General features: G+C 46.5%; 1 protein-coding gene across 3 annotated transcripts; it reads right to left on the reverse strand.

Annotated features, from left to right (window-relative positions):
• Window positions 1-8105: 8105 nt before the first annotated feature.
• LOC120713687 lies at window positions 8106-10442 on the reverse strand. Of its 3 annotated transcripts, XM_039999634.1 has the most exons (4): window positions 10069-10438; window positions 9789-9917; window positions 8823-9746; window positions 8106-8342 (listed from the first exon to the last, which is right to left on the reverse strand). In XM_039999634.1, exons 2-3 carry the CDS (start codon window positions 9867-9869, stop codon window positions 8883-8885), a joined length of 945 nt encoding a protein of 314 aa, XP_039855568.1. In that variant the 5' UTR covers window positions 9870-9917; window positions 10069-10438; the 3' UTR covers window positions 8106-8342; window positions 8823-8882. The 3 variants fall into 3 exon arrangements, with proteins under 3 accessions (XP_039855568.1, XP_039855567.1, XP_039855566.1); XM_039999633.1 differs by having other exon boundaries at window positions 8106-8337; window positions 8818-9917; window positions 10069-10442; XM_039999632.1 differs by having other exon boundaries at window positions 8823-9917; window positions 10069-10440.
• Between the last annotated feature and the right edge of the window lie 15944 nt (window positions 10443-26386).

Consider the following 26386-nt stretch of genomic DNA (forward strand, 5'->3'; position numbering starts at 1 on the left):
CGGCGCGGCGAGGCGAGCGAGCGCGCGCGCGTGTGGTTCACCATCCTCCTCTTACCGGCTTCACAAGTGGTGTACACGAAGTCCACCTTTTAAGTGGGTTGAGATCCTCCTCAATTCCCGGTACGGAATTAAGCATTGATTCCCTAGTATTAATAGTGGGCTTTAAATTCTTTTAATGCTTTAGAAGTAATGGGCCAAGCCCATTACTCCAACAATCCCCACCAAGAAATTCAAGCCACACTAGAAATACCCTCATTCCCTCATTGATATACCAGTATTCGACAGAGACTGTTAAGTTGAACTTCCATCTAGGACAAAGGCTACACTTATTCACAACTGTGCAATGGACTATGCCTTGAATTGCCAATTTTGTGCAAACAAGTTTGACCAGAGCCCTACACTGGTACTAGGCTGCAAAAGCATCCCCGCGGTTTGGAGCTTATAAGTCATACTCCAGGCCCTTCATGAGTTTCTAGAGAATACCCAATTCTCATAGACCATGACTGTAAGCATCTAGGCCCTCAAGGTATGTTTCGGTGATTAATGACAACCATTATTGTGACTAATGAGTTTGTGCAGCTTAATAGATCATTATCGCTCATTTGATCATATGTCAAAAGAGGCCCCTCAATTTCATTATTCAAAAAGGCGATCTCGGTATTCAACTCAATTATATGGCAAGACTAAGGATCTTTCTAGTTCTAAGTGTCATAAGGTTGAGAAGGACACTTAGGTTAGTATAGGTTTTATAGTTTTGTAGTGATCGCACTATTAAGAGGGGTTAAGGCTAAGTAACTTGAGCATGGACATGGTCATTTGAAAATGAATGCACACTATGGTCACTCATGTTTCTAGAAGTTCAAAGAAGTGGTTCTCAATTTATATCTCAAAAATATTTAGATTTCATTCAAGACTCAAATCAGAAAAGGCAAAATCAGAAAAAGTCTTTAACACCGGTTTAACCGACGACCTCTATTTTCTATACGTCGGTTAAACGAAGTCAGCAGAGTCTGGACAAGTCAATACACCGGTTAAACCGACGTGTTTGAATTTAACGTCGGTGCATTAGTCCAGAGTTGGTTTTTCCAGGGTATTTCAAGTTCTATACACTGGTTAAACCGACGATGTTTGAAATGGGACGTCGGTGCAATTGACCAGTGAGATGGTTTTTCCAAGGACTTCAGAAGTTGTACTCACCGGTTAAACCGACGATAGGTTTGAGTTAACGTCGGTGCAGTTGTCCAGAGACTTGATTTTTCAGTTGATCAGTGGACAACTACACTCACCGGTTAAACCGATGATACGTCGGTTAATCTGCCCAAGTTGTAACGGCTAGTTTTCAGAAGGGGCAGTTTACATTCATCGGTTAAACCGACGATGACTATTGGAGGAACGTCGGATTAACCGGCGCTACGCAGTTTTCTGGCTGCTTTTCTTCAACGGCTCTATTCGTGTGAGCTGCCTATATATACCCCTCCAATGGGTCATTTTGCCACTCTTGACACCAGTCAACATCCATACACTCAATACTATAGTCAAGAGCCACCTTGAGCTTCATCATTCATATATTTGTTCATTCAATCAATCAAGAAGCAAGATTAAGGACTTGAGTAGAGAGAAGCTTGTGTGCATCCGTTCTTGGTGATCGGTTCTTGCTCAAGTGAAGGCCTTAGCTTGTTACTCTTGGTGATTGGCATCACCTAGGCGATCTTGGTGATCGAGGTGTTTCTCGCGGAGCTTGCCAAGGATTGTGGGAGCCCGGAGAAGAAGATTGTACGTGGCTTGAGCTCCACCACGCCGGGATGGTGAACGGAGACTCTTAGTGAGCGCCCAAGTCTCGGTGACATGGGAGGTGACAAGACTCTTAGTGAGTGTCACAACGTGGATTAGGGTTGTGTGCCAACACATCGACACCACGGGAAAAAATCCGATTGTCTCTTGCACTCTCTTTCATTTCAAACACTTACTTTCATGCATTCTTTCATGTGCTTGACCTTAGAGATCATAGCTTAGCTCTTCCTTGCTTAGTTTCATATCTTTGATAGCTTGTGTAGTTTGCTTTGTTTGGCCGGTTGGTGAATTGAGCCTTACTAGTATTGCATAGGTTAAGGTTGTTTTATCTATCTTAGAATTTTGAAAAAGGCCCAATTCACCCCCCTCTTGGTCCATCGATCCTTACAATGACCAGTGGTCAAACTCATATAGGTGTGTTCCTTTCAGATGTTCTGTAGGACAACATCTTTGTTTCAAGAAAACAACTCATTTGTTTAAAAGAAACCACCTGGCACACATTAAGGTATAAACCAACCTGCCATACAGATTAGAAGAGAAATGCACTTTATACACGGAATGAGCCCTTTTCACAAAGGTTCTCTTCTCACAGTCAGACTTTAGTTTGTTTCACCATCCTAATTCACGGGATCTCCGATCACATAGGACATGTTTCCACTATAGAATGACTCACGTGGGTCTCAAGCCCAATTCCATAGATGCATTGTCTATCACATTTCATGAAAGACCCTTTGTAAACTGATCTGCCAGATTTTTAGCCGTCTGAACATAGTCCAGGGCTATAACTCCGGAGTTTCTCAATTTTCTGACAGATTTCAACCGCCTTTTCACATGTCTAGATGACTTCATGTTATCCTTTGAACTATTCACCTTGACAATTGCCGTTTGATTGTCACAGTTCATTAGGATTGCCGGTAACGGTTTTTTAACTATCGGCAAGTCCATAAGGAGCTCACGAAGCCACTCAGCCTCAACAGTGGTGGTATCTAATGCTGTGAGTTCTGCTTCCATAGTTGACCTCGTTAAGATGGGCTGCTTGCAAGACTTCTAGGAAACAGCTCCACCACCAAGTGTAAACACATATCCACTTGTGGCCTTTATCTCATCAGCATCAGAAATCCAATTTGAATCACTATACCCTTCTAGTACCCTTGGGTACCCGGTGTAGTGAATTCCATAGTTCATTGTCCCCTTCAGATAGCGCATTACTCTTTCAAGAGCCTTCCAATGATCATCTCCCGGGTTTGAAACAAACCGGCTCAGTTTGCTTACAGCAAACGAGATGTCAGGTCTTGTAGCGCTCGCTAAATACATTAATGAACCAATGATCTGAGAATATCTCAGCTGATCTCGCATTATCCTTTTGTTCTTTCTAAGAATTAAACTGGCATCATATGGTGTTGAGATAGGTTTATAGTCGCTATAACCAAAGCGACTTAACACCTTCTCCACATAGTGAGACTGTGTAAGAATCACCCCACCATTGATCTCTTTTACCAGTTTTATATTAAGGATAACATCAGCTTCTCCCAGATCCTTCATCTCAAAATTTTTAGATAAAAACTTTTTGACTTCCTTAATCACATTAAGGCTAGTGCCAAAGATCAGTATGTCATCCACATACAAGCACAAAATCACTCCTTCAGCCCCACCATAGCGATAGTACACACATCTGTCAGCTTCGTTCACAACAAAGCCGGCAGAGGTCAAAGTTCTATCAAACTTTTCATGCCACTGCTTAGGCGCTTGCTTGAGACCATATAAAGATTTTAACAACTTACAAACCATTCCTTCTTGACCCTTTGATACAAACCCATCCGGCTGATCCATATAGATCTCCTCTTCTAACTCTCCATTGAGGAAAGCCGTCTTAACGTCCATCTGATGAACGAGAAGACCATAAGAGGCTGCCAGGGAAAGTAACACTCGAATTGTGGTCAATCGGGCAACTGGTGAATAAGTGTCAAAGAAATCTTCTCCTTCTTTTTGGGTATAACCCTTGGCCACAAGTCTAGCCTTGTACTTTTCAATAGTACCATCTGGCCTAAGCTTTTTCTTGAACACCCACTTGCATCCAATCGGTTTACATCCATAAGGACGTTCAACAATCTCCCAGGTTCCATTAGACATAATAGAATCCATCTCACTCCTTACTGCTTCCTTCCAATAGTCAGCATCAGGAGATGAATATGCATCTTCAATGGTTCTGGGTGTATCATCTATGAGGTATACAATGAAATCATCACCAAAAGGCTTTACAGTCCTTTGTCTCTTGCTCTTTCTCGGAGCATCATTGTTATCCTCCTCAGGATTTTCTATAAGTGCATGTTCATTGTGTTCTATCGGCTTAGCAGAGCCATCATCCTCGATGAACTCTTGCCTAGATGAACTTGTTTCATCTCTCATGGGAAAAATATTTTCAAAAAATGTAGCATCTCTGGACTCCATTATAGTACCAACATGCATGTCAGGTACTCCAGATTTCACTATTAAAAATCTATATCCAACGCTGTGAATAGCATAATCTAGAAAGATACAATCCACAGTTTTAGGTCCAAGCTTACGTTTCTTGGTTATTGGCACACTCACTTTTGCCAAACAACCCCATGTACGTAAGTATGACAGTGTTGGCCTTTTCTTCTCCCATTCCTCGAATGGAGTTATCTCTTTATTCTTTGTAGGAACACGGTTTAGGACATGACATGCAGTCAATATAGCCTCACCCCACCATTCCTTGGAAAGTCCCGCTGTATCTAACATGGCGTTAACCAAATCCGTTAGAGTGCGGTTCTTTCTTTCAGCAACCCCATTTGACTGAGGTGAATAGGGAGGCGTCCTTTCATGAATAATACCATGTTCCTCGCAGAATAAAATAAATAAATTTGAGAAATACTCGCCACCACGATCTGACCTAACTCTTTTGATCTTTCTCTCAAGTTGGTTTTCTACTTCAGCTTTATAGATTTTAAAGTAGTGTAAAGCTTCATCTTTTGACTTCAACAAATAGATGTAACAAAATCTAGTACTATCATCAATCAAAGTCATGAAATATTTTTACCACCTTTTGTCAACACTCCATTCATTTCGCACAAATCGGAATGAATTAATTCTAAGGGTGCCAAACTCCTTGCCTCCGCGGTCTTATGAGGCTTACGAATTTGTTTTGATTCAACACATACATGACACTTAGAATTTTTGACAAAAGTGAACTTTGGAATTAAGCTCAAATTAGCTAAGCGCATCATACAACCAAAATTAACGTGACAAAGCCTCGAATGCCAAACATTTGTTTCATCAACGTTAATAATATTGTATTCAATTTTATTACAAACATCTGACAAAGAAAGACGGAACAAGCCTCCGCTTTCATAACCTTTTCCAACAAAAGTACCAAACTTAGACAAGATACATTTATTGGACTCAAAGACTAATTTGAAACCATCTCTACACAGTAGAGAGCCGCTGACTAAATTCTTCTTGATGGTGGGGACATGCTGCACGTTCTTCAGCTGCACGGTCTTCCCCGAAGTAAACTTCAGATTTACCGTACCAACACCAAGAACACGCACATGTGATCCGTTCCCCATCAGCAAGGAGGAAGTCCCGCCGGTCTGGTAAGAAGAGAACAAAGAAGCATCAGCACAAACATGAATATTAGCACCAGTGTCAACCCACCACTCGGGTGAACCAAAGACTGAAAGAACAGTAGGTAATAAATTACCGTACCCCGAAGTTCCTCCAGGCTCGCTAATAACCATGTTGGCGGAGTCGTTGTCTTTGCGGTTCGGACACTTTGCAGCAAAGTGATCCGTACTAGCGCACACATAGCAAGCTCCCGTCTTCTTCTTCTTCTTAAAAGTGGTTGTCTTCTTAGTCTTTGGTTGGTTCTGCGGTGGCTTTTTCTTATTCTTGTGGGAGTTGTTCTTCTGAACAAGATTGGCACTTGAAGCACCAACAACTCCTTTCCCACGTATGTCCTTTGCTCTCGCCTTCTCCTCAACATCAAGAGTCCCTATGAGTCCATCTATTGTGAACTCCTGTCTCTTGTGTTTTAGAGAAGTAGCAAAGTCCCTCCAAGAAGGTGGCAGCTTAGAGATTATACCTCCGGCCACAAACTTATTGGGTAACACACATGGGGACTCTTTGCTGTAATTTTTGAGATCTTTTGCCAGAGTATGTATTTCATGAGCCTGTTCCACTACAGAACGGTCTTCGACCATCCTGTACTCAAGGAACTGCTCCATGATATACAACTCACTCCCGGCGTCAGATACTCCATATTGAGCCTCAAGAGCATCCCACAATGCTTTGCCAGTTGGCAGCCGGATATAAAAATCCACCAGGTTATCACCGAGAACACTAATGATCAAGCCTCGAAAGAGGATATCAGCCTCATCGAACGCACTCTCTTCCTCTGGAGAGAATTGTTCAGGCTTACCCTCTTTCACATAGATCACTCTCGATAGTGTTAACCACAGTATAAGCCGCTCTTGCCAACGTTTGTAATTTGAACCATCAAAAGGTGGTGGTTTGATTGATGCAGCAAAGCTAGATACCGAAAAGCTATTTACACAATTTAGGTTTTTGGATTGTTAGATATCTAGGCAATTTTCGGTATATTTTAATTCCAAATATTAATATCAATTTTATGATATAGATGAGTGATAATGTGTGTACAAGATATGTGCATGTGTTCATGTTATTCTCACTAATAAGCATGAACAAAGAATTAAACCAGAGTAGGTTTAGTAAGTACCCCAAGGCGGGACTAGTGCCGGAGGCACCGGTTGCGTCGTTACCAGCTGGAATAGACATGCTATTCGACTGGTCTTGCTCGAAGTAGCCGAACTATGTCGATACAGGAAGATGTTCGCAGTGCAGTCCCACGAACGGTTACGCCGGGAAGTAGACGAAGTAGTCGTTCGCACGAGCGGTTACGCCGGGAAGTAGACGAAGGAGTCGTTCAGGGAGCGAGCAGTCGCGTCAAGACGCTCCCCAAAAACCTAATTGCCCGCGTCCCGTGCAGGACCTTCCGCGCGCAGTGCTAGCGGTGGGGAAGGCAGAAAGCAGCTGAGGGAGAAGGGAGAGGTCTTGAGATGAGTTAGGATGAGAGGAGAGGGTGCTGGTTTATATAGGCACCGAAGTAGTCGTTCGCACGAGCGGTTACGCCGGGAAGTAGACGAAGGAGTCGTTCAGGGAGCGAGCAGTCGCGTCAAGACGCTCCCCAAAAACCTAATTGCCCGCGTCCCGTGCAGGACCTTCCGCGCGCAGTGCTAGCGGTGGGGAAGGCAGAAAGCAGCTGAGGGAGAAGGGAGAGGTCTTGAGATGAGTTAGGATGAGAGGAGAGGGTGCTGGTTTATATAGGCACGATATGCCTCAGCTGAGGGAGAAGGTAGAGGTCTTGAGATGAGTTAGGATGAGAGGAGAGAGTGCTGGTTTATATAGGCACGATATGCCTCAGGTTCAACGAATCTGGACGTCATGAATGGCTTTGATGAGCGGCAGTTAATGTGCCTCAGGTTCAACGAACCTGGACGTCGTAAAGAGCCTTCAATGTCCGGTCATTAGTGACGACATTAACCCTCTGTTTTAATACTCTTTACTGCAAAACATCCTTCTCATCTCAGCACATCGCGTCGCACCGCACCGTCCGGCCGCGCCACGGCCCGGCGAGGCGAGCGAGCGCGCGCGCGCGTGGTTCACCGTCCTCCTGTTACCGGCTTCACAAGTGGTGTACACGAAGTCCACCTTTTAAGTCGGTTGAGATCCTCCTCAATTCCCGGTACGGAATTAAGCATTGATTCCCTAGTATTAATAGTGGGCTTTAAATTCTTTTAATGCTTTAGAAGTAATGGGTCAAGCCCATTACTCCAACATATCTTTAGTCCCCTTTCTTCGATCTCTTCCTGCTACACGAGGCTCCTGGTCAAGTGCTGTTGATCTAAAAATCGAATGCATGGTGGTGCCAGTTGCCCGCGGCGGCGGACCCTCCGGCGCCGTGGAAGAGGACAAGGCCTACATCGTCGGCCGCCCTCTGTTCAAGGTTCCGCCGAGCAGCCCTTGCCGTGCCAAGGCCTCGCGCTGCTGAGAAAACTTCTGAGCTCGAGCTGCTGTTACTCGCATCCTTATTCCTTGCTGATGAACGGTTGTGTATTTAACCAATAAACAAATGGAGTTATGGTATGTGTGCAGTGTGTGTGTGCAGATGCTGCCACTTTTATCAGGGAACCTTTTTTTTTTGTGATATACCCAGACCAGTGAGATGAGCAACTTGTCTGAGTAGAGTTTGGGATTTGAGAGTTGAGAGTTGGTAATTGCTCAAAGAACTATTATTATTCTCCATGAAGGCCTGGCAGATTGTTTTTCAACAAATGAAGCATTGCTGATGAACGGTTATGTCATCTTCTGCACACATTTGCTGCTAAGCAAGACTCAAGTTCACTAACTCTAAACAAATCAACAAAGCAAATGCTCACATGTAAACAATTAGGAAAAAAGAACTAGTCAAGCCAGTGCTGTACACCTCGTAATTACAGTTTCACAGTCGCATCATAGTCACAAGATTCGGGGTCGATGCCTCGTCCCTCAACCCGGAAACGTCGTTCCGATTCGAGGGTCGGGGTCGAAGAGAGTCAGTGTCCCATTCAAGGTTGGATCGTGTCCCGGTTTGAAAGAGGTCGCAGCCCCATTGCTAGCAGATTTAATTGGGATAAGGAGGTTAAGGACAGTGGATTGGTGTGTTTTTTGTTAGACAATGAGCTGAGTACGTGTAGCATGGTCTAAATGTACTCTTTTATATGTTCTTTATATGCTTGTGCAGATTAGTTTCTTCATTAGTAGCACATATATATTTTTTGTCTTTATCGACCTGAAGATATCGACCCCGATGAATTAGGGTCGCGTCCCACATAATAATTTATCGTTCCATAGATATATATCTCATTCGTACCACAATTTTATAAAATGACGATCCTCGACCCTCGACCCCGTTCTTCGACCCGGTCGACACAGGAACTTTGTGACTATGCATCCGATTATCCGAAGAACCCAAAAACCTCTGACAACAGCTCACGCGTCACCGGCTAGACCAGCTACGCAGCAACGACGGGCGCCGGCTGATCGTTGTTCACTGACCCGAACGCCGCCGCCGTGCCGTCCTTCTCCCCGGCTTCCAGCTCCAGCGCCCCCAGAATCTCGTCGACGACGCGGCCCTCGTCCTCGAACAGCTGCTCCATGGGGCGCTCGAACTGCGCGACCAGCTCCGGGTCGAACAGCGCGTGTTCCTGATGCTGCTGCAGCTGCGGCGGCGGCGGTGGCGGCTCGTCGCCGGCATTCCCGCCTCCTCCGTGCTCGGCGGGTGCCGCCGGCGCCGCTCCGAACTTGGGCGTGATGTAGGAGCCCAGCGAGAAGGTCTGCCCGCTCTGGCGCAGCCAGTCCCGCAGGCTGCCGGACTTGGAGAAGTCGAACGCCGCCGGCACCTTCAGGTCGCCCAGCTGCCGCGCCCTCGCTCTCCTCCTCGCGCCGGCGGCCTCTGCCTCTTCGCCCGGACCCTCGGGGTCGTCTCGCCGGGACCCGCCGCTGCTGCTCTCCGGGGTCTCGGCCGTCGCTGCCGCCGCGGTTCTCGGCTCCTCTCGCTCGGCCGCCGCGCGCTCCGACTCGCCGCCCTGCTTCACCAGCGCGTCGAAGTCTTCCACCGTCCGGAAGCTCCTCGCCCTCCCGGCGCCGCTGCCATCCGTAACGCACCGAGCCGGTGGCCTGTCGCCGTCCTCACGATCGCCCTGCTCCTCGGCGTTCTCCTCCTCCAGGCCGGCGAGCAGTTCGGACACGTTGATCGTCTCGATCTTGGCAGCCGGCTCGCTGGCCGCCGCCCCCGCCGCCGGGCTCTGCTCCGGCTCATTGGCCTTCCTACCCGTCGAGTTGGACGCGCAGAGGAGAGCCACGAACTGGTCGCCGTTGCTCTTGGAGCTGGACAGGATGATCTCCTCGATCACGTTGCTCCTCTGGAAGCTGTGGCCCAGGCTCCCCTTCTCCTGGAAGCTCGCTGATTTCGCCAGGACCTTGGAAGAGATGCACCCCATCTCTGATCCCCTTCCTGTTAGCTCCCTCGCCCCAATTTCCAAAAGTATCTGAAACAGAGGACAAGCTTGTTAAAAATCAGGCCTCTACATGATCACAAACTCTGCATCTTCTAGCTAAGAAGCAACTGAGATTCTGAAATCATCTGAACTAAACAAAAACAGAAATAGGAGAGAAGGAAGAAAGTAGTCAGAAGCTTGCCTGATGATACGGCTGTCAGAAGTGAGAAGCTCGGTGCCTTCCTCCTCGGTTCTTGAACTGACACCGGGCAGTGTGCAATTCGTACAAGAAGCAGCACCGGGTGGATGGCAATTAGACCATCGATTAGCAGCAAGACTAACACAACAACACATGCAGAGATCCAATCATGGGTGGCCAATGGTTAGAATACTCGAGGTGCCAATGTGGGATGGAGAATTCTAAACGGAAGAGGGTCGTGGGCTCCGAGTCAACAAGTGATTTTTCTATTTGGATAAAAAAGAATGGTGGCCTTCTTACCAGGTGCACCCACCAACCCCGTGTTTGAACGCCTGGAAATTAAATTGTTTAGTGGGCGATGGAGATTAGCCTCGGCGTTTGATGGTTATTGCATCGCTGCCATGGAAATTTGTGGCTCCTGCAGTTTGAGATCGCATTTGCGTCCATTTTTTGAATAATTAAGACGGCACGGTCCATTTGTAGGAAATGGATGCAGTCAATGGTCCTCGTTCTAGATTGTCAGCGTCTTTGATGTATCAGTTATTGGGCCCAAATTGGTTGGAATTCACTGCCAGCAAGCTCAGGGTTCCTTTGGAACAAAGGAATGTTGAAGACAAAAAACAAATAGAGTAATAAAAATCCTATGATTGCCTAAATGGATTCCATATGATAGGATTAGCTCTTACCTAATGTTTGGGTGAGTCACAACATGAGATTTGACATCATGTTTTCAATTTCTTTTCTTGGCAAGCTGTTCCTCTGATCCTCTCCTTTCTCTCCGCCGTTCACGAATATGTGAATGTATAAGACGCTAAAACTCATTTACCTATGAAACTTGCAGACACTTAACCTAAGTAATTCGTGGGTTTGAGAAGTCATGCAACTACATTCCCTTTTTTGTTGATCATGCATTTGGAGAACCCTACGCTTCAAGGAAAATCTAAAATTTGTTCATGGAAGCCCGTATGATTAAAAGCGGCTACTCAAGCGTGATGCGATTGTTTCGTTAGGTGACCTGTCGGTACAAACTCATCCGGTCTCGGGGCGTAGTTCCGGAGAAAAATTTGCTCAGCCGGATCTCTTTCAGGTGCTAAAAGCCTCCACCTTACACATACCTCTCTCTATCTTAACAGTTGACATCACACTTTTCTTGGTAAAAATGTAAATGGGTTTGAAAAGGACAATGTGTCATACTAATTCTTCAGAACATGTTCAGGTAAGGTACCCCAATGGCCAATGCAGTATGCAGTGCGACGAAGCACGGTAATCTCTATTTGACTGGACGGATTACCATGTCAGAAGATCTGTCCGCCGTGTTTGACTGGTAGACATCACTCTCCGCCGCTAGACATCACTCTCCCATCATATTCATATAGGATTTAGAGTTGTTTTGGATAAGATTTGAGTCAAACATTGAAAATATAAATCATGAAAAAATTTTAAATTATTGAGTTTGAAAAAGTAAAAATTATATGAATAGATTTGTCTTAAAAAACACTTTTATAAAAATATACATATATCACTTTTCAACAAATAATTTTATAAAAATAAGCAGTCAAAATTATGCTTTGAAGACCGTGCCGCTGTCCTAAACGTCATCTATTTCCTATATAGAGGGAGTACTCATCCCATCGAATTTTTGAACATATGCATGAAGCATTAAATATAATTAAAAAAATAATTCATTACATAGTTTAACTGTAAACGACGAGACAAATTTTTTAAACCTAATTAGTTCATAATTGAACATTAATTGATAAATAATAACAAAATTTTACATTATCAAATTTTAAAAATTCGCGCGAACTAAACAAACTCTATCAAACTGATCGCCAGTACAAATGAGTGTCATTCTTGGGGTTTCCGCCTGAAACGCGGGTGGTGTGCATCTGTTGCACGTGCCGCCGTGCCGGCAGGTGCGGCCGGCGCCGAGTCACCCCACCCGTGGCCGTGGCCCGTGGGCTCCGCCAGAAGAAAAGCAAGGCGGGCCGCAGGAGCACGGGAAAAGGTCCGCCGCGTGGCGGGAGGCTCCCTTGGCCCCGTTGACGTGGCAGTATCCGCGTCCATCCACCGTCCGTCACCGCTCCAACGGCCAAGGATCTCCCGAGGTTGTTGGAAGTCGCACCCTCCCACGTGGAAAACCTTCGAGACTGCTTTTAGTTTTATTCTATCGCCGACGCAACGAGCCAAAATTTTTGTCGTGCGTAGCATTTTTCAACGCTCCTGCAAAATTCCTTTCGTGAATCCTACGAAATTTGGCGCGGGAGCTTAACAAGAACCTACCAAAAAATCGATCGAGTAAACGGATTTTGTATTCGAAATTGGAGCTGGTAATTCAAAGATTAATTGTTATATTTTTTTTAAAAAACTATTCAAATACGATACAGCACATCGAACCAATCGCGAAAAGGGGATCTGGATTTGCTCGCGCGGAAGCTGACAAATCCCGCGGCCCACGAGACGCAGGCACCAAGAGATTTCGAAAACGCGAGGCGAGCAGGCGACGAGCACGCGAGGATTGGAGAATGTTTTTGAGGAAGAGGATTGGAGAATGTTAGGTTAAGATTATTAATCATTGGCTTTAGGCTAATGAACCATAGGGTAGCCACGTATGGACGAGCAGAAGCAACCTCCCAGACGGAGCCGTAGCGAGCGCAGCAGAGTCCTCGAATGTGGCGACCCCTTTTCGCGCGCATTCCGAGGCGAGGCGCGAGCTTTTGCTGTTCGAGGCGATTCCTAATCCACCTTGGGTTCCCTAATCATGGCTCTCAAAGGTTCCAAATGTTTGTAGCGTAGTGTGCTTTGTTCAAGGAGTTTTTTTCTTTTTTTTTGTGAATATGATTTGTTCAAGGAGTTTCTTTTTTCGAGAATATGGTTTGTTCAAGGAGAATGCGCCATTTTTCTGTTTGGCGGGAGTGGACCGGATGAATTACCCCTGGTCCGGTATGGTAAAGCCAGCCCATCATCTACTCGTTTCCATGGACTTTTGAGCCCATCTGTGATATCCATGGCGGATCAGCGAGCCCGTGAGGCCTAGCCAGGTCCAGCACCCGGCTGCAGTCGTTTGAGGCCCATGGACTGGATGCGCATGGGAAACAGCCACCGCCGCTGCCAACGACGGGCGGCGGCGGGAGGAAGGCAGCCGCGGCGAAACGTTGGGCGGAATTCCGGGTGCTTTCTGCGACTAGACGCGATTCAATCAATCACAGGTATTTTTCTTCTTCCTCTGCCGCCTGTCTCTCTCCCTGCTTCCCCACCTACTTCCACCCCCAGGCGCCTCCGCCGCCACGCTAATCAAACTCGCCGCCGCGCCACCCAGCCGCCACGCGTGGGTTTTTCCTCGCCCCCGCCGCCGCCCACCGCCCACCGGTTCTCCGGCCTCGGCCGGCCGGCGGCGCTCCCGCGCCGCCGCGCCCTCCGCCGGGCCCTCCTCTAGATCCGGTGGCCATGGAGCCCCCCATCCTCAGCAATCCAGAATCATAAGTTCTGCCGCCTCCCGCCACCACCCCGACCGCCGGCGTCCTCGCCGGCGGCCGCCCCGCCCACCTCCCACCACTCGCCGGCCACCCCGTACCCCTCCCCCTTCCCCTAGCTCGCCGGTGGGCGCTCCTCTCTCTCGTGACTGGAGGTAGAAGATGAACAAGAGCTTCTGCGACAGCTCTGCATGCAGTAGCGCGCGATAAATAGACACGGGAATTCCTGCATCCATTGAATCCGCAACAGTGCCGATTGATGACCTGATCCGTAGAAAACCTGACCGCGTAATAAGCCGGAGGAATCCAAACTTCAAACTTTCAAGTTCGCGGCCGCCGGCGCGCTGCGTCAGGCAACGGATCCTTCTCGTACAGCTCGGCTCCTTAACTCGCGGCAACGCACCCTACTGTACCTTTTTTTTTTTTTGAGGAGCAGGTGAAGGCAGTGGGTATCAGAGTGCTCACGCGCCATGAGAAGATGCACGGGAGCTAGGCCTTTGCTGCTGTTGCGAAACTACGGGGATTGCCTGGTGCGATGAGGCACGGAGCGCTGCTGCCCTGGTGCCGCACCTGCAGGCCGCAGCCGCCACAGGCAGCCTGGTAGATAGGGGGGGCGCAGGGCCGCAGGGATGGCACGGGGCACCAGCAAGAGGACACCCCGCCGTCGGCCATCCGGCATGGTCCCCAGACCACAGGCGACCAGGCGGCCAGGCCCCAGCGCTCGGCTGCTCGCCGGATCCTGCCCGCCCCGTCCTCCCTGGCCCCGTGACCCCGTCCGTGCGTTCCCAGCCTGAGCGCAGCGGCGGCGACATTGATGCGCAGAAGGCAGCCGCGGCCGGTTCCTTGTTCTCCGGCGGCGCCGCGCCCGTACAGCCCCGGGCATCGCGAAAAGAGGTCCGTGCGGATGCGGCCGACGGTGTGCCCTGGTCCAGCGAATTAGCGATCTGGTTGGTTGGTTTGGTTGGCACGTCGGCAGCTCGACCGGCAGGCTGCTGCTACTCTAACGGTGCCGCGCTGAATGATCTCTCGTGAACTTGATTGAGATGGTGGCGAAAGCGATCGACCGGGAGTTGAGAACCAAACCCATCCGGCCGCGGCCGGCATCCGCGTGGAGTAGCTGGACGACTTGCAAAGGGGGCGTGTGTCTGACTGTGACTGTGTGTGTAGCTGACAGGCCGTGGCCCTCTCCTCTCATGTGTGCTTTTGGTTGCCTTGTCTAGTCCCAAAACAATTGAAAGCGTTTTTCACCAAAATTAATATGGTTGTATCTCTCACGGCGTCCCCATCTGTCAGGCCTCCAATCTTGAGGACTCATGGTTGACCTATAAAAATTAAAAGATGCAAAATAAATCTGCCCCTAACAAAATTATTTTGTCACCAGGCGCCAGCTTACCCGCCCACCCATACCCACTTTATTCAGGTTTAGGCAGGTTACATTTGTTTCCTTGATTGTAGCGTCAATTCCGTTAGGCAGGGTACTTTTGTTTCCTTGTTTGTATAACGTCAACTCCGTTTGGTCCATCACGCGGCTTTCCCTCTGATCGTGGGCTACGCCAGGCCCCGAACGTGAACTGCGCCTGGTCCATCACGACGACCACGCGGCCGCGCTCGCCCGTCCCGACGCATTCCCTCGCCGTTCGTCGTCCGCTCGGCGTCCTGGCCGCGGCCGCCTGGTCCACCGCGACGACGACGCTGCCGCGCTCGCGTGTCCCGCCGCATTCCCTCGTCGTTCGGCCTCCGCTCAGCGTCCCGGGCGCGGCCGCCTGGTCCATCACGCCGACGACGCTGCCGCGCTCGCGTGTCCCGCCGCATTTCCTCGTCGTTCGGCCTCCGCTCGGCGTCCCGGGCGCGGCCGCCTGGTCCATCACGCCGACGACGCGGCCGCGCTCGCCCACGCGTCCGACGACCACGCGGCCACGCTCGCCTATCCCGCCCCCTTCTCTCTCTGTGGCGGCCTCTGCTCGGCGTCCCGTCCGCGGCGCCGAACGAGCACACGGAACCCCCTTGGCGGCGACAATGCAGGGGACAGCGCGGCCCATCGCCGTTGCGCTGCACCTCCCGGCGCTCCAAAACCCGGACCTCGTCAGCAGATTCGCTCCGGTCTTGCTGCCGCCTGGATCATCATGCAGAACATCGCACAGTCCGCCTGATCCCGGCGAGGTGAAGCAAGGAGGCGGGCGACTGGGGCACGGCGCCAAGCCCTAGCTACACAGAGGAGCTGCCACGGCCTGGAGCCCATTGAGCGGTCGTCGACCGTACTCATCTTCTGGCATCAATGGAGGGAGGGGGCTATCGCGGTGGTAAGCGATCAACTTCTCCAAAAATTCTGTAAATTGTCGTAGAATCATTTTATGGATGTATAAACTTTCCATAAAAAACTTATATAGTTTTGGTAAAGTTGGACCATACATTGTTCACCGAAAAATACATCTCTCACATAGTTTCTTGTAATTCAAGTCCAAACTTTGAGATTTGAATACCTCATAACATGTTCAAACTCGTATGCATGTCAATTTTGGACACCACCTTATGTTGACCATAGCATTGATAAATACCAAGTTACATTAGCAATTGTTATGCAAAAACATGTTTTTCAGTGCTCTATTTTGTTGGAATAAAACATGTCATATGAAAATAATCAAGATGTAGCAATTAACATATAAACAAAAGCTCCAGTACAACCACAAAAAACCACAATTAACGTGGAGATGACGGTGTGGTTGTCCTAGAGCTTTTATAACGTGGAGAATAAACTTTTCCTTTATAACTAGATGTACATGAGGTATGCGATGTAAGCCATAACACGGGTTTATGAGGCCGGAGCTATCCGGACCTCCGGGCCCCCAGTCTTAGGTACTACGGTACTCGCCCTACGGAGGTAGAGCATGCAGGCTTAGGGTACGGAACCAGGCTAAGCGGCTACACGGCTCCGGACCTCCCCGGAGGGTGAGTACGCTTCCCTGAACCTGGTTCGTAGAGGTCCGGACCCCTCCACGGGGGAGGCTCACCGGACTGGTCCACACGGAAGTACTACCTAGTTACAAAAGAAAATGTTTTATTCCCTGCTGGGCCTCTAAGGTTAGGACTTACAGAGATGTAGAGTCGGGGGTGCGACCGGAGTCGGCTTTCTGCCGGAGAGAGCCACCGGAGTCGGCTTTCTGCCGGAGAGAGCCACCAGAGTCGGCTTAGTGCGACCGGAGTGGGCTTTCCGCCGAAGCGGGCTTGGTGCGACCGGAGTCGAATTTCCGCCGGAGCGGGCTTGGTGCGACTGGAGTCGGCTTTCCGCCAGAGTAGGCTTGGTGCGACTGGAGTCGGCTTTCCGCCAGAGTAGGCTTGGTGCGACCGGAGTCGGCTTTCCGCCGGAGTGGGCTTCCTCACATGAGTGAGGTATGCTGCGAGATGGGATTTGTCGCTCCGCCGCTCGCAGCTTGTGAGGGGCCCTTGACGGGCGCCCTGACTCTTGCCGACGTGCAGCGCGCGCCGCTGTCGACGGTGGCTGCTCCACGGGCACGGTTGCCCCTGGCGCAGGAAGGCGAGAGGCGTGTGGCGCGGATGACGCCACACCCTCCGTCATCTCCACGTCGTCGTCGTGGTGGGAGTGCTCAACCACCCGAGCCATGGAGATGGACAAGAGATGAGCTTAAACTAGCTAAAGCGCCCCTACCTGGCGCGCCAAATGTCGTGGTGTGCAAACCCACAGCCGGGTGGCGTAGTGCACCCGCATAAACCCAGAGGGTGAGTACTCGGGGGTTAGCTAGGATTAGCCCAATCTCAGAGGAAGAACACGATGAACACAACTGGTTTAGAGTGGTTCGGGCCGCCGGAGCGTAATACTCTACGTCCACTGTGTGTTATATTGCTTGCGCTCTCCAGCTGAGTCTCGAGAGAGTCTGAGGATCTGTGTGTATATGTGTTCTAGCGGGCGTGCTCTCCCTTTTATATGTCTAAGGGGAGCACGTACACTGAGCGGGCCCCCGACATGTGGACCCGGCGATGTATTATAAACTACACTTTGGCCTTCAATGCCTCAGATCCGGAGATCTTGTCGTCGGCTTTCGTGCATAGCTTCTGACCAGGGATGGTCTTGAGCTGTCCTGTCGGAGTGAGTCTAGCCTCTGGAGCCGCGCGTTGAGGTCATGATGAAGCGCCGAACTACTGACTCAGTCCGCTGTAGCAGCGTGCACTGTTGCTCCAGTTAGTAGCTGGTCATCATGACTCGTTGCCCATCCGCGAGGCGCTGAGTCTTTAATGCTTGCCTTGGTAACTGACGAGCCGCCTCGGTAACTGGCGATCCATAGTGTGGACTGACAAAAGCTGCCCCGTGCCCAGATGCAGCAGAGCCCGCCTCAACCACTCGCACTTAATGCGTGTGGGTGAGGGAGCTTCCAGCGGAAGGCTTGCGCCCGCGCCCGCGTCTGCGTGACACGTCGCGGCTCCGGACCCCTCCCGAGCAGCTAGATGAGCCGAGAGCTCACGGGGGTCCGGATAGGCACGTGGAGGTCCCGGACCCATCTGTGGGAGTTCGAGTCCTTGGTCACAGGTGCTTAGCATTTCCACCTCTGGGACATGTGGTGACACCGGACCCGTCCCCGAGCGGAAAGCGGGTCCGGGACCGTTGGTCCGGTGAGATGGAGTCGGACCCTAGGGGTCCGGCTGCTCAGCTCCTTAGGGCGTAGTTACGGATAACTATGCGAGTCTTGGCATAGTAGGAGTGGGTACCCCAGCTGCAGGGTACCGACAGACATCTACATGTCCTCCTCACCTATTAATTATTGGTTAAATTATTTTATATTTTTCTTTCAGTATATGGTAATGGATATTTATATCTATACTAAACAGATGGTCATATAGTGAGTTCTCAAGCGACAAACAAATCGGGTGTTAAACAAAAGCATGTACAAGCAATCAATAAGATGATACAGTCAGGTTGTAATAAGCCCACAAGACTACACCTTTAGTTGCTTTTCATTGGTTTTAATCATATTTGATGGACTTTAAACATCGACATGACTCTTATTATAAACTCCTAAATTTGCAGGTCATGATCTTTGTGAAGACGAAGGCGACTATGACGACAACATGGATGAAGACGGTGAAGGAGACAAACCATATATTAACATAAATTTTTTGAATTTTTTATTTTGATTAACTATAATGATTAATTATTTATTATTGTTCATGTTCTAAAAAATAGATGGTGGGGGTTCACGTTTGCATGTCAGCGCAGAGAGTATTAATGCTATATTATGCAGATCCGCAATGGTGTTTTTAATATATTGTTTTATGGTGGAAGGCTTTTCCAACAATAGATAGTGGATATGTATTTCAAAATAGAAAGTATGCGACTAGATTGGTACTCCAATTCAGAACACCAGAAGATTATTAGGGCAGACCTTTATCAGGTACATTTAAATATATTAGCATCATTTAACACGTTTTTTGTTTATGTGCTGTTGGATTCAAGTGGGTTTTATTTTCATTGACAGGGTATAATGGACACCCTTGCTGCCGGTGAACACATGGGTTTGAAGGCTGGTAAATTGGTTGTTTTGTCTAAGAATTTTCCCGAAAGTGATAGAGATGTGCAATGCAGGTTCATAGATGCAATGTCATTAGTTGCTAGATATGGAAGGCTGGATTACTTTGTAACTATGACTTGCAACCCTTATTGGCCGGAGATAACTGAACTTTTGTTGCCGGGGCAGACACCTCAAGATAGACCAGATATTGTGGCAAGGGTTTACCATGCCAAACTGATTGATCTTCATGACTTTCTCATTAAGAAGGGTCACTTTGGAAAGGTGGCAGTCTGGGCACACGTTACTGAGTTTCAGAAAAGAGGTTTGCCGCATGAACATTTCTTGCTTGTGATGGAGAGCAGTTCAAAGCTTAATGGGCCTGATGATTTTGATAAATATATTTCAGTAGAACTTCCCGATGAAAAAAATACCCTCTGCTCCATGAACTTGTCTGTAAACACATGATGCATGGTCCTTGTGGAGTTCTTAATAAAAAATTGTGCTTGCATGCAAGATGGTGGATGCCGTTTCAAGTATCCTAAAGACCATAGATCAAGGAAAGGATGCATACTCTATATATAGAAGAAGGAATGATGGTCACAAGGTTTTTGTGCGTAAGAAATGGCTGGATAATAGATGAGTTGTACCATAGAATCCAACACTCCTGATGAGATATAACTGCCACATCAATATTGAAGTTTGCACTAGTATCAAGTGCTGCAAGTATCTCTATAAATATGTATACAAGGGCACTGATTGTGCACCATTTGCAGTTGGGAATCATAATCAGAATGAAGAGATAGAGATCAATGAAATTAAACAGTACAGCAAGGCACGATGTATTACATCTATTGAAGCTGTATATCGACTCTATAGATTCTCATTATATTCCCTGAATCCCCCTGTGCTTCAAATGCAAGTTGATCTTCCTGGGATGCACATGGTTCCATTCAATGATCACGACAACCTTGAGGATGTGCTAGAGCGCGTTAGGAACCAGAGATCAATGCTTACAGAGTTTTTTAGAATGAATATCGAAGATCCAAATGCTAGAGATACTTATACAGGGAATTTTCAGAACATTATACATGGAACAAGTCCAAAAAAATTTGGAAACCTAGAAAGAGAAGGTTCCAGATTGAAAGGTTGGTGTATGCATACCCATCTGAAGGCGAAAGGTTTTATCTTCGTGTGCTTCTAAACCATGTTCGAGGTCCAACATCATTCACATCAATCAGAACAGTCTGTGGTGTGGTCAGTCCTACATTTAGATAATGATGTGATCATGTGAGAAACTTGGACTTGTTGAATCAGATAGCTCACTTGATGCCGCACTTAACGAAGCAGTAACTTTTCAGATGCCATAAGCTCTTAGAAGAATGTTTGCCACTATTATGGTTTTTTGCGAGTACACGAACATCCGTGCCCTTTGTAAAAAGCATTTTGATTTAATGGCTGAGGACTACCGTTATGTCATGGAAATTCTTCAAATGTTCAGCAGTTTATGCTTCGAGACATTGCTGATATTGTTTCATTGATGGGTAAAGACATTAGAAATTATGGTCTGCCAATCCTACATCAATCTGGTAAGATAATTTACATATTTTGTTTCATGCCTTCCATTCTCATTAACATTATTTATACTATTAAATTCATTTTGAACTGAACTTTGACTGATATTTAAAATTTTACTTGAACAGATGATATGAGCAGAGACTATTATAGGAAACTAACTGAGGAGAAGAAAATTGTCGTTTCTAATGAAGACTTAAGATTATCTGAGTCGCTTAATGCTGAGCAAATGGAAGGTTTTGATGAAATTTTGGATCATGTTATCAACAATAAAGGGAAAGTTTTTTTTGTAGATGGTCCTGATGGTACCGGAAAGACATATCTTTATAGGGCCCTTTTGACCAGAATTCGATCCATGGATCGCATCGCAATAGCTACGGCTACATCTGGAATTGCAGCATCCATCATGCCTGGTGGTCGTACAGCTCATTCGAGGTTCAAAATTCCCATAAAAATTGAGGATAATTCTATGTGCAACTTTACCAAACAAAGTGGTACTGCAGCACTCTTGCATGAGGCATATCTGATTATATGGGATGAGGTTGCCATGACACGAAGACAGGCAGTAGAGACACTTGATAAATCTTTACAAGATATTACAGAATGTGATTTATCATTTGGGGGTAAAGTAATAGTGTTTGGTGGGGATTTTAGACAAGTTCTTCCTGTTGTTGCTAGAGGTACTAGAGCACAAATTTGTGACGCCACTTTACTTCGATCATAGATATGAGATGATATCAAGATAATACAGTTGAAGTAGAACATGAGAGCCCAGAATGATGTATGGTTCTCGGAATTTCTATAAAGAATTGGTGAGGGAATAGAAAAGACCTTTCAAAATAATTATGTGCAATTGCCGGATGACATTATGCTTGAGTATACTAATGAGCAATCAATTGACACTCTCATTGATTATGTGTTTCCTGATCTAGCTGCGAACTATATCTCCGTCAGTTACATGCGCGAGCGTGCTATCCTATCAACAAGAAATGAGCATGTTGATAATCTCAACGCTAGGATGATTGGAAAGTTTCCTGGAAATGAAAAGATTTACTACAGTCATAATTCCGTAGATAATGATTCAACTAATAACTATCCTCTTGATTTTTTTAACTCAATTACTCCAAATGGACTTCCTCCGCATGAGCTTAAGATTAAGAAGAACTGTCATGTCATACTCCTTCAAAATTTGGATCCTCATAATGGACTGTGCAATGGAACTCGACTTATAGTGAAGGCTTTTGAGGACAATGCAATTGATTGTGAAATTGTAAATGGACAGTATGCTGGAAATCGAGTTTTTATACCAAGGATTCCAATAAGACTCAGTTTTCCAATGACAATAAAGCTCAGGGTTAAACTATACCGAATGTTGGGATCTATCTTCCAGAGCCTGTTTTCTCTCATGAATAGTTATATGTTGCCTTATCAAGAGGTGTTTCACGTTCAACTACATGGATGTTGGCCAAACCTAACAAAGACGTGGATCCCACCGGTAGAAGTACCAAAAATATTGTTTTCAGAGACATTTTACATACTTGAAAAGTAGAACCACTCATACTTGAATACAGGAATTTTACTTGATATATACTGTTTTCTTTGAAGTATCAATGCTATTGGTTTTTCTTGACATGCTTTCATGGTGCCATGACAGTGGAGATGGACACATCGTACAATCATTATTGGGATCGGAGATAGACGTCAAATCCTGATGACAAGTGGTGAATCTCCTTCATCATTTGAGTTGATTCTCATGTTATTTGGCGGAGCAGTTGAGGCATGCATATTTCGGATATTGTACAGACTTGCTGTACATCCAACTAAGAAGCATGTAAACATTGCATCGACAAGTTGATATAGATAATTTGTCCGTCCTTCAGAATTTCTAAAATCACGATTGTTCATTAGGTTTTCATTTCCATATATTGAAATCACGATTTTTTATTAGGCCCATAATCGAGACCACGTCGCCACGAAAATATATACGTTTTCACCAAAACTGAGTTTTCGTTGCTCGTGGCCCCTAAAATTTAATTTGATCATTTTTTTTGCAACATCACTCTTCGAACATGTGCGTGCCACACGTGCACCCTACTAGTCACTTGTTAGGAGGCATGGATATTGGAGGGGCTGCTTCGTTTTTGGTTTGGCGGCCTAGCTGACTAGTGACTAGTAGCTCCTGCGAGTCGTTTAGCTGGGTGCGTCGCATGATTCTGTGGAGAACGTATCAGGTGCAAAACAACCTCTCCGTGCAAACTATGAAAACTCCAATCTGAATCATTGGATCAACATCCAAGGAGTATGGAAGATTAGATATTTTTTTAGGGGTAGATTGGATAATTTTACAATCTGGACCCGCCCTTCGATTGGGTAATCACACTTTTGCAAATCCCCCCTCCCATCTCTTTGCGCTCCTCCCCTTGGATGTTGATCTGATGGTCCAGATTGAAGTTTTCATAGTTTGTAGGTTTGGTTTGCATCTGATATGTTCCCTTTTCTATGCACTGATTGGACTTCTTATGGAACGAAAGCTGCGAGCTTAACTAGTAATATCAGCAGAGATTTCTAGATTTTTTTTTTGTCATAGACAAAAAGAAAACAAGAAGAAAAACACTAGACACCTTTTTTAAACGAATAGAAGAAAAATATTAGATACTAGTACTTCAGAGCTGAGTAATGCGTACTAGCAGTACAGATCGGTAGTAGAGCACCGGCTAGCTGCTCATCCAGTGCCTACTCTCTTGGACTGGACAAATTATTGGGCTCGTCTGCTAGATTCTCCCATATGCTTCTGCGATCGGATGGCAGCGTGGCCACGCACACATGGTGTGCTCCCACGCCGTTCTGCCTCTATCATCATGTACAGGAGCAAGAAGCAGCCATGTCAACCACAACTCCACAACTCCACAAGGTGCAACAGCCAGTGCCCCGTTTCAGAGATGAAGCATGAACCAGCTTTATGATTGTGGAGCTGCAGGTTCCAATCAGTGACGTTGAAATTAATGTCACCATTAAGAGATGATAGCAGATGTATCGTCAGGCAGTATTTACTTCTCACTAAACACATTGCCTTTTTGCCTTTTTCTTTGAAAACATGTCGGCAAAAGCCTTTTATGGTACTAGCTCGCTGCTGTTTCGATTTACAAGTGCTTGACAGTAATTCAAATTGTTTGATGACTGCTTCTCCGATCAGTCAATAGTATTTTTCTCTCACACCAAATCAGCACCAGCCATCAGTCAACCAATAATAATTTTCTCTCACAATAAACCAGCACCAACCACCAGCCGCAACCAATAAAATATAGAATAGAGTAAATGTAAACATGTCCCACTATCCTTGATTTGTATCCACTCCCTGTCACTGTCACATTTTCTTCAGTGTTCCGACCGGCCTAACCATTTTGTACCGGAAAGCAATTTGTGTGGTAATAAGGTCGGTCTCAATGAGAATGGAGAGTTTTATGACATTAAATACTATTATTTTTGCTGACATGGTAAGGAGATAGAAAGCTAGAGTTTCATGGGATGTGAGAAGAGTTTTATCACAATGAAACTCATCTGGTACAATTATCTAGTTCTCAGTCTAGGTAACTGTGTTCATAAAAGAGACTTGCAAATAATCAAGCCTTATTTTCTTGAGCGGATCGGACAAGACGCAATAGTTGTTTTCACTATTGGTCTGTTGAGTGACTGTATATTTCCATGTGCACTTTGCAGAGTTTTGGCCACCTATTGTATACGCTAAAAATTGTAGAATAGCCCAGCATACTTTAAGGTTGGTCCAATGACCACACCAGATTCTCAAAAAAAAAAAACAATGCATCTGAAAAAAAAATCATAGAGGGCGAACGCAAGAATCAAATGCCACATACGAAGTCCTCTGCAAATAAATGCCATACTCAAGCTTTTGTCTCAAGTTCGAGCTTTGAAGCTCAGTTTAATCCGAGTCCAGCCTGCTAAGGGCGTCCGCAACGGTCCTCGCCAGCGGCTAGCGACGTCGCCGGCTGCATTTACTCTCCGGGCCCGCGCGCGCTCTCCTGTTGCTCAAATCGATCGGCGACGAACTCCTCGCTAGTGGCCACTGTGCGTCAACTGTTTATCGATTAAACAAATCAACTCGCGGCCAAATCGCTCGCCGTTGCGGACGAGCCATGAAATTATCATCTTTGTTTACTCGAGAAAAAGGAAAACCCTAAACTACCCTCTCTCTCATCACTACTTGGTCAACATGTGAATCATCCTCCCAGGAAAGGCCACGAGAGAATCAAATCATCAATGTCCCTGCCACGTCTGCTGTGCAACACGTGCTAGAGAGAGAATACAGTGTTAAGGCGTTGTTCAGTTCTTTACATTACATGTAAACGCAAAGCCGTAAACGCATTAAAGTGAAAAAGAATCTTACTAATTTGAAGTACTAAATGAAGTCTATTTACAAAACTTTTTGCATGGATGGGCTGTAAATCGCGAGACGATTCTAATGAGTCTACTTAATTCATGATTTGCAACAGTGATACTACAGTAACCATCCGCTAATTATTAATTAATCATGGATTAATTAGCATCATTAGATTCGTCTCGCGATTTACAACTCATCTATGCAAAAAGTTTTGCAAATAGACTTCATTTAGTACTTCAAATAACCAAGATTCCTTTGCAAAATTATTTTGCAAAATGAACTAAGGCCATGTTTAGTTCTTTACATGTAAACACAAAAAAACCGTAAACACATTAAAGTGAAAATGAATCTTGCTAATTTGAAGTACTAAATAAAGTCTATTTACAAAACTTTTTGCATGGTTGGGCTGTAAATCGCGAGACGAATCTAATGAGCCTACTTAATCTATGTTTGCAGCAATGATGCTACAGTAACTATCCGCTAATTATTAATTAAACATGGATTAATTAGCATCATTAGATTCGTCTCGCGATTTGCAACCCATCTATGCAAAAAGTTTTGCAAATAGACTTCATTTAATACTTTAAATGACCAAGATTCCTTTGCAAAATGAACTAAACATGCCCTTAGTGTACACCCAGTGTTGTATCACTTGTGTGTGAGGATTCAAGGAGAGTGTATTACGCAGTGCTTGCCGAGAAGGTACACGCCAGGGCAGGCCACCAGGCACCAGCATTGGATTTGAATGCAAGCGCAGGGCCAGTGGCCAGAGAGCAGCATGTAGCGCGCAGGCCGCAGTTGGACGGGTATACCCCAGATGGTCCCGTTTGATTTTCAGTACTAGGGAGTATTAGGAAATTTTGACTGCTAATTACAGTATTAAATAAAATTAATTTACAAAATTAACTCCAGAATTCTGGAGCTAGGAATTTTGAAGAATCTAATGAGGCCTTTGACCGCGTGATTAGAGGATGGTACTGTAGCATCACTGTAGCCAATTATAAATTAATTAATGCCTTTAGATTCGTCGCGAAAAGTTACACTTATTTTTGAAAAAAAATTACAAATAGATTTCATTTAGCACTCATACGAGAGATTATTTTCTTGGATCGTGTGCACTAAGAAGCCCTGGTCATCTCCCCGGGAGCACGGATTTCCAGGCAAAACAAGGCCATGCTCTGGCTCACTGGCTCTGCCCCACTCACCAGCATATTATTACTACTACTGGTAGTAGTATCCCGTGTCCTCTTCTGGTCTACCGCTGCCTGCGACTGCGAGATCTCCTCTCGCGCGTCGCTGCTTGTGTTTGCCCTAGAAAGACCTGCTCGGTGTCCCAATGGTAGTTTAGGGTTTTACTTACC

Source organism: Panicum virgatum, chromosome 6K, assembly GCF_016808335.1.
Source record: "Panicum virgatum strain AP13 chromosome 6K, P.virgatum_v5, whole genome shotgun sequence".
In the NCBI taxonomy this organism is placed as follows: Eukaryota; Viridiplantae; Streptophyta; class Magnoliopsida; order Poales; family Poaceae; genus Panicum; species Panicum virgatum.

Bases quoted from the DNA above. Each gene is read 5' to 3' on its own strand.
- LOC120713687 (XM_039999633.1), bottom strand. From the start codon at position 9,869: ATGGGGTGCATCTCTTCCAAGGTCCTGGCGAAATCAGCGAGCTTCCAG.